Here is a 17,222-nt window from a genome sequence, read left to right as displayed (position 1 = left end):
GAAAAACAAAAGAAAATGGCATCTTGACCAAGAATGTGAGTATACACAGGGCCTATGGTGGTCCGCAGTGTTCTTGGCTCGAAGTTGCACATAGTGTGGGGCACCGCTCGCTGACCGAGTGTCCTAAGATGTGTAAGACGTGCGAGATGGGCGCGGCCATGAGAGGGGTGGTGGGGGGGTTGGACGTTTCGTGCTGTGAAAATAAAAAAAACATATTAGAAAAAAAAGTTGAGGGTAAATTGCAATCTAATTACCTCGCACCGACGCTAATTGACAATTAAAGAATGAAGGCGCTCCAGTGGGCTCCTTAAGCCTGTCTGGCTAATCCATGTCTCTGTTTGCATTAACTTTGCAGAGGATTATGCAGGGGATCGCAGTAAATGCCAAATGTCATTAGGTTCGGCCTGCTTTCAGCCACGATTCCGGCATAATCTGGGGGGCCGACACTCCGGTGCTCGCATCGTGCCGGCCAAGCAATGTGACCCACGTCTAGATTAAACAGCTGATAAAAGATTTAATGAATATCTGCAGACAACTTTTGTCATGGCTTCTCAGGCGTTCTCAGCCCAGATTTATTAGATTCCCCGGTGTTCTTGGGCCTCCTTTCTCGCGAAAGGGCCCTGCTGTGAATGAAATGAAAGCAATTCAGGGTCAACAAAGGCTCATAATCCCGTGCAGTGGTCCTTTAAAAAGCCCTAATTATCTCAGTATTAGTGCAGCGAATGGAGGAATTCCTTTGTCTGTCATGGAACCGGCTATTTCGCCTGCGTTTTCACGCGGTGCGAAATGCGCGAGTGTGAAAAGCGGAGGCAAAAGCACAATGTCTCACAATATGAGCCTTAGGCACTTTCACCATTGAGTGTGATCATTGCTGCTGAATCGATAGTGTTGGGGGGGGGGGGTTGTTAGCTGGTTGTTGTTGTTGTGCTTGTTTATTTATTACTATTATCACTGTTTTTAAACTTTTCAAAGCATTCAATTAATTGAGTACAAGCAAAGGAAACGTTAGGATGTGCATGCAAGTGAAAAATGCCAAGATAAACCCTTCTAAGTTTGCAAAAGGTATGTTGCTTCATTCGTTCACTTTAGACGTGTCATTGTATGGACATTATATAACGCCGTGTTTAAGCTGTATTAAGATTGTATTATCGAGAGACTTAAATATATTGCAATCGTTTGTCATATTCAACTCTATGTTTATATATTGAACTTCTATTGCAGCATAAGTAGCCAACCGTGCTAATTAGATGTGCGGGGGAAGGACAACAAACTAACCACAAAAATCAGTTCTAAAGAAATGAGTTTTCGATCTAGATTTAAAGGTACATAGCTCCAGTGGCTTCCTAATATCGGAAGCAAGAGCGTTCCAGACGGCGCATCTGCAAGCGCGTGATGCAGTGACCGCCTTTGTTCGATGGTTAGCCAAAAGCCGTTGCGAGGATGAGCGGAGTTCGCGATGACCGCAGTCTCGGGGAGGATTGTTTCAGGGCGCGTGATGATGGTTTATGCTCCTTGACGAGATCAGCGAGGTATTGGGCTTCATCACACACACTTTGTGTAGAATGCATTCGTTCGGCAACCGGAAGCCAATGCAGCTTCGCGAGCCACCAGACGGAGACGGTCGCATCGTGCAGTGCCCGTCACGACAAGTGCCAATTAATTTTGTACAACTGTTCAATGCTCGCATATGCAAAGAATACATTTGCTGTAATGTATGTACTGTTTAATTTAAGTTCGGAGAATGTTGTGCCTGCGTGGTGTTTCATTGAATATGAATGTATAGAGGAATTTGTGCTTCAGATTTCAGACCATCCACACAGAGCCAAGGCTTATGTAGTTTCCCGTAAGTCGCTGTGGGCTTTGTGCGCGTGTGCGTGCGGCGACAATTTTTGTGAAATATTGACAAAAATATAAAAGAGTAAAATTGCAAGAGAAATAGAGATGTCCGCTTAACAGATGTCCATATATGGTGCTCATATCCGTATACATTGTGGCATGTGCAGTGCTGTGTTATACTTAGGTATTGATTTATACTTTAACTCATAATTCCAATTTGCGATTATACCTGCAATGTGCTGTGCACTTCTCCTTGGGGATTTCAAAATATGTTGTATTATCGTTTCAAACGTCCTGACAGAAAGAATTATTTGTAATAAAATAAAAAATATATCTAAAATTGGTCTTTTCTGCGATAAATTGTTCAGTGTTCTCTGATAAATTTCAATAACCGGAAAAGCACATTTACGATTTCACACGTGGTCCTTTACTTTCCCGCTTGAGATTAAATAAAACAATTGGGGACACGATTGCTGAAGATATGACCGCTCGATTGCCCATTAGGGGTTAATGAGTAACTTGGGATGCTATCAGTTTCAAAAGGTCAACACAAACATCATTGCCCCACAAGACCAACAGCGAAATAATGTGGGCTAGCATGCCACAGAATGTGTGTATAAATATAATATCGTACACATGTATACATGTACGCGGCATACAATTCATGTTTTTGTATACCCATACTGCCGACAGTATATTGTCAATTTAATATTTTTTTAAATGCGATATCTTATATTTCCAGACGATTCTATTCTCCTGTATGGAAATATGTTCAGGAGACAAATGCCAACGTTTAGGTCTGCGAGCCACGAGAGGGCTTCAGGAGAGAGTTTGTGTAGTTTTACGAATCCTCCTCCCTTGAAGAAGCGCAGACGACTAGTGGTTTACTCTATGGTCCATCGTTTGGGTTGCAAGGCTGATAATAAACAATACAATTATTTTTAAATTGTACATTTTTCTGGATAGTTTTAATTGTAATAGCTTTTTACGTCGTGTATGCTGTTAAACAAAACACATGTTTTTGAGAATGTGATAATGGAGGTACGTGATATAGGAGTTCACTGAATATGTGATAATGACAGAAGGATTTTGTTTACCCTTGTAAACAAAAGCCAACAACAGTATGTCCCAACAACAGTGTAATTAATTGCCAAGTGACGTTACCATTACAACATATCTACGATGTTGTGTGTCACGGATGAGTTAAAGATGAATTAAGGTGGGTCTCTAAGTCTGATGGCAACATCACAATGTGATTTGCCGGTCATCCCAATGTGCACTTCCACGCAGTCTGTCGCCACCTAGTGGCCAACACACGTTCAGTCAGTCCAACGGGCACAATTTGACAAATAGGACATTTGAAATATGTTCATCGTATACTGTAGTTTGTTGTATTTTTTTAGCGCTGTGCGTGTGAAATAAATGCGATAATATTATAGTAATACTTTCATTGTATTATCTACATATTTTTTTATAGTTTGTGTTTAAGATGCCAATGACCAGGCCATCCTGAATGCGCTCGCCTGGCCTGGGGTCACATCGCAAAGCTTCGCACAGTTCCGTCAGGATAGTGTTCAGATTGGCAACCACCGTATACTAACAGGGTGTTATGGGCTACGTGGTGGGAAGCAGAGGGCATTGTTGTACTGTACTTCTGTGCTCCTACATCATGAATGATACCTCCCTTAACCAACCTGCACGGAACAGCGTGATAAAGTATGGTCAAATAATCCCCATGATGTGGGGAGCTCCTCATCCATGTACATGAAGATGTGTTTTAGAACCTAATTTTTTTCTACTTTGTTGTTAGCTTCTAGGTAAACCGAAGCAGCTGAATTTCAAATTAAATTATTGACCGCAGCTTTCAAAAGAAAAGTGTGACATTATCCACACGTGTCGGCACATTCTGTTTGAAATCAGCGCTTTCCTAAATTCTCAAAATGCTTTTCCATCCTGCGGTGCTGCCATACACTATGCCCGGAATAAAAGCCGAGCCCCTCCCCCCCCCCCAAGGGGACAACATGTCCAGCTCAGACTCGAACACATTAAACATTTCGGCAGCATCTCCGCAACGTATCAATGGGGTTCCAGCCACCCAGGCTGGCGGTGCGGTCGACAAAGAAGCCCCGCGCCTGGACACCTGTACTTGTTCAATTCCGCTGAATGGAGTTTCATTCATCGTGCGCATGATGTAAGAAACAGACTTGCTCCTTCGCGCTTTTCTCCCTGTGCATCCGTGCACACTCGACCGGATTAGCGCACTCGGTATCCGGAGTCACGGTGCCGCGTCTGCACGCAGTGGCCTTGTAATCCCAAGTTTTGACTGCGGCTGCAGCCGCGTTGAGCTTTCGCGCACACAGAACACACACAACGTCTCCTTCACATGTCTCTCCCGCACCTCCGGTTAGCACGGTTGGCTACGCACGGTGCGAAAGAAGTTCAACCTACACAGCCATAATAAAAACGTGTTATTTTACACAATTCGTGGCTTTCTGGGGCAACGGAACTTCAGCGACATTGATTCAGTCCAAGCAAAACCTGGACTGGCCTCTACGTTTGTAGCGCTCGTTTACTCAGGGAAGCCTCACTGAGTCTCAAGACTCTTTCGAGAGTCGGTGGGTCAATGTTTCTGCTGCGTGTAATCCCAATTGAATTAGTTTGCAGCTGATTGTTCAGCACTGGGATGTTTGACCAATACCACATTTACATTGCAAGTATTTAATTATTTTTAGCTACGGCAGAAAACAGGAAAACACGGAGGAAAACACGAAAACAGGAATACATGGAGGAAACCCATGCAGAGCAGGGAGAGAAACTCCACACGGAGAGGTACCCAAGTCCATAATTAAACGCAGGCCCTCCTTGCTTTGTGGCGAAAGTGCCACCCCTGCATCTGACCAGTCGTCTTAACAATTCACATTTTTGGTTTTCTCTGTGAATACTGCCCTTGGTTCTTAAGGAGGAACCCCATATGGCTACTTTGTTACTTTGTATGGAGTACGAATGTAAAACACACAAACCACACAGATTTTAAAACCTACTTACTCTACTGCCTCGTCCAGGCACCCTGTTGGCTTGCACGTGGGCTCCATCTCTCTGTGATACACCAACTCTGACAAATCTCTTTCCACAGTGTGGGATTGCATGTATGCAGTACCTCCAAAGGGTAGCGAGCATGTTGAACGAGAGACGAAGATGCATGTTCGTGTCTTTGAAATCACGCAGAAGTGAAGTGGCCACTTGGAGGCAGCAAAATCAAAGCTCTGCGCTTTGCTGAGCAGCAGTGGCACTGGCTTCTAAGTGCAGGAAGGAAACGAGTCATGAGTAATTCATTACATTCGGCGCATGTGAGTTTTAACTTATGGTGAAGAGATGTGTCTGTTCATCATCATCCATGATGCTCCACGGTGGCCAGATGTTAAAGACCTCGCCTGGGTATACGGGAGGTCGTGGGTTCGATCCCGACGCTGACGCCTGTATATTTGGAGTTTGCGGTGTTTCTCTTCGGGTCCTCCGGTTTTTCCCTCCACATAAGACAAACGTGCATTTAGAGTGATACATTTCCACAGGATAAGCCACTTCGTTGAGCTATCGTTTGCGGCAAGGTCGCTTCTGATAAAGAGCTGTCCAGTATAGCTCAGTGGGCCTTACCTGGTCAAATAAAAAAAACATTGTTTAGTTTGTATTGTTGTTATGGTCTATCGACTGCTGGATGCAGCTCCCCCGCCCCCTTCACCTTCCCCCAAAGCTGCCTGCACGCTTCACCATCCCCGAGTTGTAAGTCTACGACTGCCATCTGCACATGAACCGATTTCTTTGATCCATTTCCTCGGCGGACGTCCTCTCGGATGCGCTCCATTCCTCGGAGCCCATTGCCCGTTACGTTCCTCGAAGTTGCAGACGTTCGAACAAAGTCACGTGCATTCGTGTCGTCTGCGTAAAGAAAGAAAAAAAACACATCTGAGTCAACTTCCTACTGATTTTCTGTGAACGGTTTCGTATTGAAAACCAGGAGGGCTGTACTGCGTTCCGTTTCATCCCTGGCATGGCTGATAATTTACGGCTGAATGTTTGTGGAATGAAGTTACGGAACAATTCCTCACTCCCCAGCTTTGGTAAACGACGGCCCCAGCACGTACTACGATCGCGTCATTTCATTGAGATGCCCCCCCCCCAGCCCCGTTATGGCTTGATTTCCCACGTCCCCTCCTGAAAAATAACAATAACTCGGGAATTGTGTGGCGAACCACGCCGGTTTGCTTGACAATAAGCAGCGTTGACATGACGAACCCAGCGGTCTCACGCACAGCTGGTGAACTCTATCTCCTTGCGTGTGCAGTGATAGCCAGAGGCTGGCACGGGAACTGGGCGACATTGAGTGGGTTCCGGCGTTTATAATGATCTCTAATAGCCAGCTACACGATCCGCACGATTTTCCAGGCACTGCTGCGTCACGTCTCAAGCCGTGGCCAGAAACAGTCATCTTCAAGCGCGGTGCATGGACGCATAGAGACAAAGGTCCCCCGTATAAAATGAACAGACTCCTTGGGGCAAGTGCCCTTAACGAGCACCTATGAAGGCCGGCACGACACAAGGGGGTGGTTGGCCAGCGCCACGCCGAGTCGATTTTGCCTCCAAAGATTCAAAATTCGTTTCTTTAGAACTGATTTTTGTGTTTAGTTTGTTGTCCTTCCCACAAATTAGCACAATTGGCTACGTACGGTGCGAAAGAAGTCCAACATTCATCCGTACGAAGTACTAATTTGAGGCTGAGTCTACCTAAGGGAGGCTCAGATAATCGTCACTGGTGTTGGCCGTGAGCCGGAATGGAACTTGGGTTGCCGGGGGTTCGTAGCGCGAGGTGCTAACCGCTGCACCACCGCTCCCACGCACGTACACTGGCTCAAGCCACACGCGCACCCCTTCCCCTCTTAACCCCTCTAAGGAACACCCCGACCCCCCCCCCCCCCCCCCATGGGAAAGTAATGAATGTGCTTCCTCCACGCAGCATCTTTAGCTCGGGGCCCACTCCATTCATTCATCTCTCGTTCTCTACACACATGGGGCATTAACTCAAGTCCCAACTCAAAATAGCAGCCTGCGTGGGCTCACACAAATTATTCCCACTGTCTGTCCCAGGTATGAGGTGATGGGTTTCTTTTTTTTCTTCACAGCCTGTTAATGTGAAACATTTTAGATACATTTTTTTAAAGAGATTAGTGTGCATTTTTTTGGGTGACTTTTCTCGTAAGTTGCAACGGCGTTGGTTGTAGCCACAGTATACAGACACGCTTCAGTAACCCGCAGCGACCAGCACAGTGAAGTATGGTCAAAATAAGCCTCATGACCTCGACAGGCATGGGGAGAGTCTCATCTAGCAGTGGATTGACGATTGTGCTGTGTATGTGTGTCCATTGGTTTTTAGTAAACACCTTGACTGCCCCTCAAACACATATTAATACTCTTCTTACGTCACGCTATATTAAGAATGTGGGTGTACAATGAAGAGCTTACATTTTGCATTGTGCCGCACAATTTATCTCCCAAGTGCCATACACTCTGCAAAGTCACCAAAGAATGCGCAGCGCAACACCGATGTAAATTTTTATCCAGAATAGCCCACTACGTGCGTACCTTCCGTATCGATTACATATTGCTTAAGCCAGGCGTAATCAACCGACTGCAATCACAAGGCCGAATTGTCGACCAATTTGTGCTTTCACCGCGAATCATTTGAGCCACACCTGTGCGGAGAATGCGAGAAACTCGCGTTGAAGCGCCCCAGACTTGGTTTGTAGTTCAGCGTCGGCCCCGAGGGGCAAGAACTCCGCAGGCCGGAGCCGTCTCGGGTAAAGCCGGGACACGCGGTCCACCCAATTGCCGAACTCTCGCTGTAAAATGTGTCCCTGCGCCTGCGATCCAAACATTGTGATCGCTATTGCAGCCTGCAAGGTGTTTCTGATGTTTTATTGCCAACATACGAGAGGGCATAAACTCTGTCCACTGGGGTCCTTTAGTCTTCCCAGCAACATTTTCAGAAGTCTAAGGCGCTGGACTTTAAAGAAAAGCAGATGCAATGATTTGGTCTAACCGCGTACATTTTGGTTTCCTGAGCATTTTATTGATTTGGAAAACATCCAAGTCATTCTCAATGTAATTATTTACTGATGTTATTTTTTTTTAGATGTTTTATAAACTATCATGTTACTCTCGTACTATTTGACGTTCGTTCTTGGAAGATTGATTGTATCTGCGAGCAGATGGGACACTGATTGCTTCAAGGATTAAGGCATTCTGGAAACCACAGAAGGCAATATTGAAAACATTTGGTAACAAAAAAAATATTCACTTACCCCTGCATATAATATTTTTGTCGAGGTAAAATTAACCCTTGTACATCAAATAAGGAATGCCATTTATCACCCATGTCCTTTACTAAAAGACACAAATCTCACGTAAAATAACTTACATCAGAACTTGATTATCACCGGAGTCATCTTAGAGCAGTGGTTCTCAAACTTTACTGCAGCCTTGCAACCGCTTTGGTTCTTGATCGTAGACAAATTTTGACTTAAAACTTTCGTGACTGCAGAAATTCATATTCTATGGTTCTTTCGGTAAAGTCACGTAGATAGAAGAAAAAATAACAATACAATAATAAAAATAAAAAGTGAATAAAAAATAATAAAAATATCACGACGTTTCGATTGCAACACAAGCAATCGTTATTTTTTATATCTACGTGACTTTACCGAAAGAACCATATACTAATCGTAAACAAATTAAGTTAATAAATACATGTGGGGTTTGATGAAACAACGCAGTAGTCCTTACGTGCCCTTGCTCAATTTTAGTTTTCAATGATTTACCTTCTAAAAAATCTGGCCATGTCTCGTAGCCCCAGAAGGCATCTCGCACTCCCTGGGGGTGCTTGCACCCCAGGTTAAGAACCACTGGCTTAGAGCAATGATCTCATCTCTTTTTGAAAAAGTAACACGCTGAACAACCTTAAAAGACATATGTGGAATTACTTCACTTGGGGGTGGACCGGCGGCACAGTGGTTTGCGCACCATGCTAAGAATCTAGCGACCTGATGTTGATTGCCGGGCAATTACTAACATCAGTGATGAGTGATGTCTAAACCAGTCCTGTGCCCCCAACCTTCACCCACATACACCGACTGCTGTGGTGGTGGTGAAGTATGGTCACACGACTGCCACGACTGAAAAGCCAGGGAACGCCTTCATCCAGCAGTGGATTGATAAAGACCTCTAAATAAAATGATTTCACAATGACAAACTTGATATATTATATTTTTTTATTTCTTTACATATTTTTTATTTTGCATTTCGTCAAAAATGTTAAATTTTAACTTGTTAATTGTCACTACATTAGAGCAAAGGCTGTTTCAAAAAGTAAAAAAAAAATAAGTTAAAAGCAGGCAATGTGCTTCTGGAACTGGCTGGCTTTAATAGTCAACATTTAATCACGAGATTTAGAAATTGCTAAATTCTCAAAGAAGGAGTCGAGGTTTACTTAGATGAACATGCATCGCAAGATGAGGACACCCATCAGGTGCAGCACAAGGGCTGAAGTCCCCAGCAGTCAACCTTCCTGTTCTTGTTCCGTGATACACAGTTCCCGAGCCCAGGCCAGATGTCTCACTTGTCGGTACCACCTGTCAGTTTATTTGACCAATAACAGTGAATTATGTGAAATGAGTGAGTTATCAAATAATTCACTCTTATTAGTCATGTAAATCAATCGGTACTGCTTACGTTTTTCGGCGGTATCAATTTCTGCTCCGGCCCATGGGCTAACAGTACATGCTGAACTTGCAATAAGTGCAAGGCTCACATTGTTTATTTTGTACGAACATGTGCACTTCAGTTTGCTTTCATCCAGAGAAACCCACGTGTTTAAAATTAAGAAGGACCTTTGGAATATGCTTGAAAACGTTCATGCGTTAATATAATGCAACCCCAAACCACAAATTTAAATAAACAAAAATTTTAAATGTATTAAAGCTTCCACGTCGTGGGATTAATAATGCAATCAGTATTTTTTTTGTTTGTTTTCATTTAATTTTGCAGTCCCACAATGCCAATGTAAGTGCTCGCAATTACAGGAACGTGAAAGCATTGCACTGCTCTTAACACAGTAACAAACAGATCCACGCACAGACCAGTCGTGATGTCCATGAGGTTGACACGCAAGTGTGGCAGATAACCTCACGTTAAGGCTGGACATGTAAACACAGTAGCTGCAAAAATAGCATGGAAAGTGTGCGTGAAGCTTACAAACAAGCAACGAATATTCATCTATAAATTACAATGTGTGCATCGTTAGTAATGTCTGATCTATAATACGTATCTTTACTTCGTGTCAGACTTCAACATTATGTTTTAGTAATGTACATACAGTATATACCTTTATTTTTAAATATTTTTTTCATGAACGTAAATGCTTCAATTTTTTTCTTTAACATGTTATTCGCCTGAAGTGTTTAAAAGTTTTGCTCTGGGTCGAGGTAAAGGGCAAATGGAAGGCTGCTTAAAAGTCTTTGGGCCGGATCATCATGGCCGTCTCTCTCAGGGAGTAGTTGACCCCTCTCCAATAATGCCACTTGACCCCGTTGATGCGACCTCTGTACTGGCCACCACCGTAGTAGGCTCCGTTGAGGTTGGAGGGGCCGCAAGCATCAAACCACCAACCTGGAACGAGAACACACAACACGCGTCAGCCGACTGGCTGGACCGAATTACCGACTGGGATTATCCATTCCCGTCAGGCGCAACGTGTTGCCGAATGCGGGCTCCTTGTTCGACGATTAGCGGGAAAGGGAAATTTTGCACCGATACGTGACGGATAGACTGCTAAAGATTCTAGATTTTAAGCTTTCGTGACTGCAAGGATTCATACTCTTAGGTTTTTTCGGTAAAGTCACGTAGCTAAAAAATATAATTAAAAGTTAATAAAAGTAATAATGGAAATAAAATATAATAATAAATCACGACGTTTCGGAGGCAACACAAGTCTCCGTCATCAGGTGGGACCGTCACAGCTAAAATTACTGCATCAAGTGAGGAAAATTCCAAAAGACCAGCCCTTAAATACAAGTTATGCAGTAATTTTACAAGATGCAGTTATTTTACAAGATGCAGTAATTTTAGCTGTGACGGTCCCACCTGATGACGGAGACTTGTGTTGCCTCCGAAACGTCGTGATTTATTATTTTATTTTATTTCCATTATTACTTTTATTAACTTTGAATTTTATTTCTTACCTACGTGACTTTACCGAAAAAACCTAAGAGTATAGACTGCTAAAGCTCTGCTAAGTTTAACAAATGTGGTTACTTTGTCGCCCATTATCCACTTCAGATTAGTTTTTACTTTCCACTTGCTCTGCTTTTGATTCGCCTTTTTTACTTTTCTAGTCCTGTATAATTCCACAGGTACATTTACAATTAAGAAGTGGGAAATTCAAAGCGACATCAAACCGGTCAGTAGTGGTAAATCTGCAGTTCTTATCTATTAATAGTGACATAGTACACATAGTAGAAACATTACTAACAAATCATAATAGCGTTAGGCATATATTGACATTTTCTATCAAATATTTTGTGGAAAGCACCTCAGCTACACATGAATTGGGCATCAGCGTTCTATTGGATGACGTGGCTTCATGACTTGTACTTCCACTTCCTGTTCAGAAGAGTCCAGGGTTGGAACAAGATTCAGCAGGGCCCTGTTTGGCCAGAAAACGATGAGCCCCAGAAGGGGCAAAGCTGGTTCAGAGTTTTCATATTTAAGCAAATGCTGCTGACGAACAAAGATAGAGAAGGCCAAGAGGTCCATAAACTTAAACGTATTTTTTATATTGACGTGGAGATTTACAACAGAATGTGATCAAATGTATTCTTTGCTTGGTAGGGCTTGATAAAGACGCCTTCCCAGTACTCACCCTGCGGTACTAATTGTGGTGTCCATCAGATGGTGTTCATTTTACTGACCCCTGGAGGGACTACCCCCTGGCTTGGACTTCAACTGAGACATTCACAAGTGTTGTCCTCTACCAATTGTGCTACAAGAATTGCTGCAATCTACAGCCCTTTGTCAACACACTGCTTGGTGAAGACCCCCTCAATGTAGAGTTTGACCAAGCGTGACCACTAAGATGATGTGGGTTGGTGCAGTTCGGGATATCTGCTTCACCCATCACTCGCCCAACCGATGTTACCAGGGCCAGGAATCAAACGCGGGATGCTGGGTGCATAGCACAATGCGCTAATTACTGCATCGACGCTCCTGAGCTACACATTGGTCGTAAATAATTTGTAAATCAACTAATGTTGTGGTAGAGTGACGATGCAGTGGTTGGCCTGCTGGACTATGAACCTGGTGACCTGAGTTGTATTCCTTGGTGGTTTCCCATCTCACCATTCCACACCAATCAGCACTGTGAAGTATGGGGTCAAACAACCCCCCATGCCCAATACCGCTTGGGGAAGCCGTCATCCGAAGGTGCACTGACAATGGCTGACGACGACAATTACAACGCTCCTTATTTTTCGAGGAGTGTCTCATCGAGTCTAAATACTCCGATTAGCGTGGTTGGCTACGTACGGTGGGAAAGAAGTTCAACATACACGCACACACACGCGATCCGAGCGGCCCCGGACCCGCTGCTGTGTTCTTTTAAGAGGCTCTTGCGCTCACCTCCACTGCTCATCTGGGAGCACTTGCAAGCGCAGGCGTCGTTGTCCGCGTCTCTGGTGCTGAACTCGGGGTTGCTCATGCCCAGGCTGCTGAATTTGCCGGCCGTGCCCGAGTAGCCTCTCGCGTGCAGCCTGGCGGAGCGGAGGCACGCGTCGAATACGTCACACCAAGGGTACACGTGCAGCCCTCTTTGCCAATCCACTGCTGGATGAGCGATAGAGAGAGAGAGAGCCTCCCCAGTAACGGTGGGACACGTTGGGCCAACGTGACCACTGGGGCCCCCACGCCGTGCGAGTCGTAGATGTTACTCGGTCACACTGAACGACGATTGGTACAGGTCGGCTGAGGGGCCATACATTCAGTAGGTACGCATGGAGGGGGGGGGGGTCTACTGACAATGTACGTACGCATAGGTAACGGGGGGGGGTGAAGCCTCGATAATAATGCAGCCATCGGGGACTATCTGTTTGCTTAAACACCTTAATATTATTCATCATTGATCGATTAGATATTGGCCGTTCTATAGGATTCGGGGGGGGGGGGGTAAAGCGTGCGTACGTACGCAGGTGGGGGGGTTGGGTGTAAGACGTACGCGTGCATACAGGTTTTTCCGTACTTACTAAATGGGTGGCCCCTAAGACGAGGAGCATTGATGTTGTCAGAATAAGTACTGTAAAAATGATGTTTTTGGTGCACTGCCCTCTGCTGCCCACAACTTAGCACGACAAAATATAACTGCCTGACTCATGCACCGTGGTCACCCACGCAAGCATTACCCAAGCTCAAACCTGCTTAGCTTCCAAGCTCTCACGAGATCAGGCAGCTCTTATACATTCATCGATTGCTTACAATTTTTGCATTTTTGTAACGGTAATATCGAAATGTATTACTTTAGTGATCGCATCATTCTGTTAATATAAGTGTATTCTTTTGGTGAATGATGGTAATTTATTCTATATTTCATGAACAGGTTTTGCTGTACGCAAAACTGATTTGAGTAAGCACAGACCCCTTAGACACTTCTCACATGTGTATAATTTTTTTACAAAGATAATAGAGAACCACGTACATTGCTCAATTGGAAATGTCAACTACTCATTGCTTACGAATTGCTCAATTTGAATATACATAGCAAGCATTGGCCCCTGGAAAAGAGTCGTGAGACTCAGCGAGGTTTTCCTGAGTAAGAAATCATAAGAATAAATATTATTAATAAATAAAAATACATTAAATGGTCGATTTAGTACATAACCAACTATGACAGCAAACTGGTTTCAGAATCGTTATTTTTTTACCATTGAACACGCATACTGTACCATCAAGTTCTAGAAAAAATAATCCATAACCTACACTATCATGCACTGCTTTTATGGACCAGGCAACGGCATTTGATTCAGTGGGAGCTAATGCAGTCGTCCAAGCTCCACATGGAGCAACACCTTATAAAAAAAAACATAACCATTCATGAAACATGAATGGTTATGTTTTTTGAAACATAAGAAAATGTAAGTTAAAAGAGTAGTCAAACCATTATATATTATCTCACCAAGGCTATTCACAGCAGCACTAGCAGTTAAATTCCGAAAATCTCACCCAGTCAAGAGCGATGAACCAAATGCAATTATTGACAACGTAACAAAAAAAGGCTACAAAGATAGAAGAGGTTCAAAACGAAAATTTCATCAAAAGAAAAAAGACAACTGGAAAATGGATCAGTGCATGTATAATACCAAGGGGAATCATTGCAGATGGACTAGGATCTAAGTTATGAAATAAAGATGTGCGCTACGTCAGTATGAACGTTTTTGGAAAATGGAAATAGGAATGAAAAACAGCGTACCAGTGCACGTAAAGAATAACGCTTTCCATCAGTGCGTATTATGTGCCATAACATACGGATTGCAAACCTGGAATGTGAACATGAATTATTATATACACAGTGTGTGTGAATGTATTCTATAAAAAAAATGTGAATTCACATGGTCACGTTTCGGATACCCGTGCCAGGTCTTTGAAGTGAATTGTGTGAGACACTATCGATTCCGTGACAACTTAAGAACATATTCAGAATCTGTATTTACACAGGAGGAGGAGGAATCCGATGAGCTATGAAGCTCTTTGCCACATACGTCCAGCATGGGCGGGTCAGCAAGTTACAACGGCAAACATTACACAAATGGTATTCAAATAAACAATGAAACGAATACGTATTGTTCACTCGGGAATTTTAATGATACAGAAAATGGGTCAAGTGCATCGAACAAAATGCAAACTTTAATTGCAGCAGAGCTACTACATCTCAGCGATGCGAATGGTGAAATGTGTGTTGGCAAATTCGCCTTTGTTTTGTAACAACAAAGGCACATGGACAGTGAGTTGTATGAATGAGATCATACAACTCGCTGTCCATTTTAATTATTTAACTTGTTCACGTTTTAGTTGGCGGCCTTTTGTTAAAAGATAAAACAATATGCGACGGCTGTAGTAGGTGTTTTAAATTACAAATTTACCTCGTTATGCCTATAGTTATGATTTTCATTACATCCATGAATCTCAATGTCATTATATGTCAGGCTGACGGACATGTTATTTTATTTTACACATTTTATTGCATGTGTAGTGAGTCATTTCAGAGACACTATTTAGGAGGCAACAACGTTTATTCTACAATTACGTAACACCGTTACCCACAGGACTAAATACACCTATCTCTCACTCTTGTTGCACACGGGACCACGATACACCTATTCCTCTCGTATGCGGGATAACTATAATCGGGTTAGAGCAGCCAGCGTGCTGTCTGACCCACGATGTCGGAGACGTAGACGTAGCACTCGGGTTCCACTTCACCTGCAGACAGCCCCGATATACGATCGGAGCTTCCCTTTTATCCTTCTTGGGGCGGCCTGGCTCCACCCTTGGCAACGCCTACCTCTGGAATATTCCCGACGGTTCCAGGCTACACCGCACCTGTTCCCTCTCTGGCTCCGCCCTGAACCACGCCCCCTTCGGGAACCCTCCAGACGTTTCCCAGCTACTCTTCCCGTGTTCCCTCGTTCACCCTTGGCCCACTTTGCTCACCCCGGCCCCTCACGTGCCCCACTTGCCCCCCCTACCGCCAGCCGCCCCCACCACACTCCGCCAGTGACCGACTCTGCGGCAATTCCTTGCGGCGCTGGCGGAGGCTGTTATCCCCTACTGCAGGGGTCCCCAACCCCTGGGCCGCGGACCGGTACCGGTCCGTGGCCTGATAGGAACCGGGCCGCACAGCAGCAGGAGGTGAGAGCGGTGAGTCCACGCATGGCCCCCCGCCCCCATGATTTTATTATTCAGCACTTCCATCCGCGCCTCTTTCCAGCACTGCGCACTCGTCTCAGTCACAGTGTTGGTAGCCCACAAGCTCTAACCCCAAGCCAAGATGAGTAAAAAACAAACGTTGCTGGAGAACTTCTTTGAAAAGGGGGAAAGACCGAATGATGAACCCCCCCCACCCCGTCTGTGAAAAAATTGTCCTCCACGAAACCGGTCCCTGGTTCCAAAAAGGTTGAGGACCGCTGCCCAACTGTGTCGGTTGGACTCATCTGGCTTCCTCCTGCAAGCACCCAGTACCATGCCCCGCGTGGCCCACTGAGTGGTCCTGCACGGTGTGTTCGCCTCTGTGCCCACTTCTACGGCACTTGGCGCTAAGCGCCGCAGTGATCCATTTAACATCACTACACATGTAATAGTGTGCGTATCTGCTGGTTGCATCTGAATATGATTTAGACACTTGCTCCGTCATGATATAATCCTCATGTAAGTTTCATTCACACTAGAACTTTTTTCCCAAAGAAGTTTTGGTTATACATGCACGAACACCCATGAACAAACACGCATGCACATATTAGCATACTTCCACTTAATCAAATCCTGAATCATAGATGAGCCCTTGTGGAAATACAGAAAATATGAGCTTTTTGTTGTTCTTGGAATTACACTCCAGGCATGATATTTAACATTCATGCGTTATGGTGCTAGATAACCAGATGGGACAACGTTTTAACCCTTTACATGTTAACAACTGCGTTTTGCTATTACTTTGTGTAACCGAGTTAGATTAACGAATAATGTTTCTTGCAGAATTTAAGAAGTATCCTGTAAAATTGAGGCTGTATTGAAACGCAGGAGAAAAGCCTGCCAATAAACAAGACCCAGTTCATGTCATGCCAAGACTAAGGCTATAGAACCTCACATATAAGGAAAAGAGATGGTAACAAATAGCATCCAGACCCCAAAACGAGTGTATCTGTCAATGCAAGCTCATCTTCCCAGTCGACACACATATTTTATTAAAATCAACCTCAGCCAGGCCGTCCTAAAAGGAGACCAGAGACAATGCGGATGACTTTTCGGGTATATACATTTACTGATATTTATGCTTGCGTAATATACGTCCCTCTGTTAATCCACTGCTTGATGAGGGCCTCTCCTCACCGTGTGGACCGTGGGGGTTATTTGACCATACTTCACCACGCTGATCACTGCAGATTTAGTGAAGGTGGGGAGGATTTTTGTGGGAACAGAATCCAATGCAATAGATGTTGCTGCACTGTTCTCTACTGCCCACAGCGTAGCCCTTGACTCACGGTAACCGGCTATCCAAGCACGATCCAGGCTCAGACCCG

At 44.4% G+C, this 17,222-nt stretch overlaps 2 protein-coding genes across 2 annotated transcripts in view; one reads left to right on the top strand and one right to left on the bottom strand.

The window, feature by feature from the left end:
* The first annotated feature begins 1,450 nt into the window (after window positions 1–1,450).
* Window positions 1,451–17,222, top strand: part of SELENON (selenoprotein N) — a 105,903-nt gene continuing 90,131 nt past the window's right edge. Inside the window, exon 1 of the mRNA XM_078862551.1 lies at window positions 1,451–1,529. The gene's annotated coding sequence lies outside the window, so the exon portion shown is untranslated. The remainder of the gene's footprint in view (window positions 1,530–17,222) is intronic.
* The window catches only part of LOC144935797 (angiopoietin-2-like), a 50,709-nt gene continuing 42,671 nt past the window's right edge, over window positions 9,185–17,222 (bottom strand). The window contains exons 8-9 of the mRNA XM_078862552.1: window positions 12,559–12,689; window positions 9,185–10,551 (exon numbers count right to left, since the gene is read on the bottom strand). Of these exons, the coding sequence (XP_078718678.1) occupies window positions 10,391–10,551; window positions 12,559–12,689 (292 nt within the window). The 3' untranslated portion in view covers window positions 9,185–10,390. The remainder of the gene's footprint in view (window positions 10,552–12,558; window positions 12,690–17,222) is intronic.

This window comes from Lampetra fluviatilis, chromosome 14, assembly GCF_964198595.1.
Source record: "Lampetra fluviatilis chromosome 14, kcLamFluv1.1, whole genome shotgun sequence".
Lineage (NCBI taxonomy): Eukaryota > Metazoa > Chordata > Hyperoartia > Petromyzontiformes > Petromyzontidae > Lampetra > Lampetra fluviatilis.
Note: the sequence above shows the minus strand (reverse complement) of the source record. Positions and strands in the feature narration are given on the sequence as shown.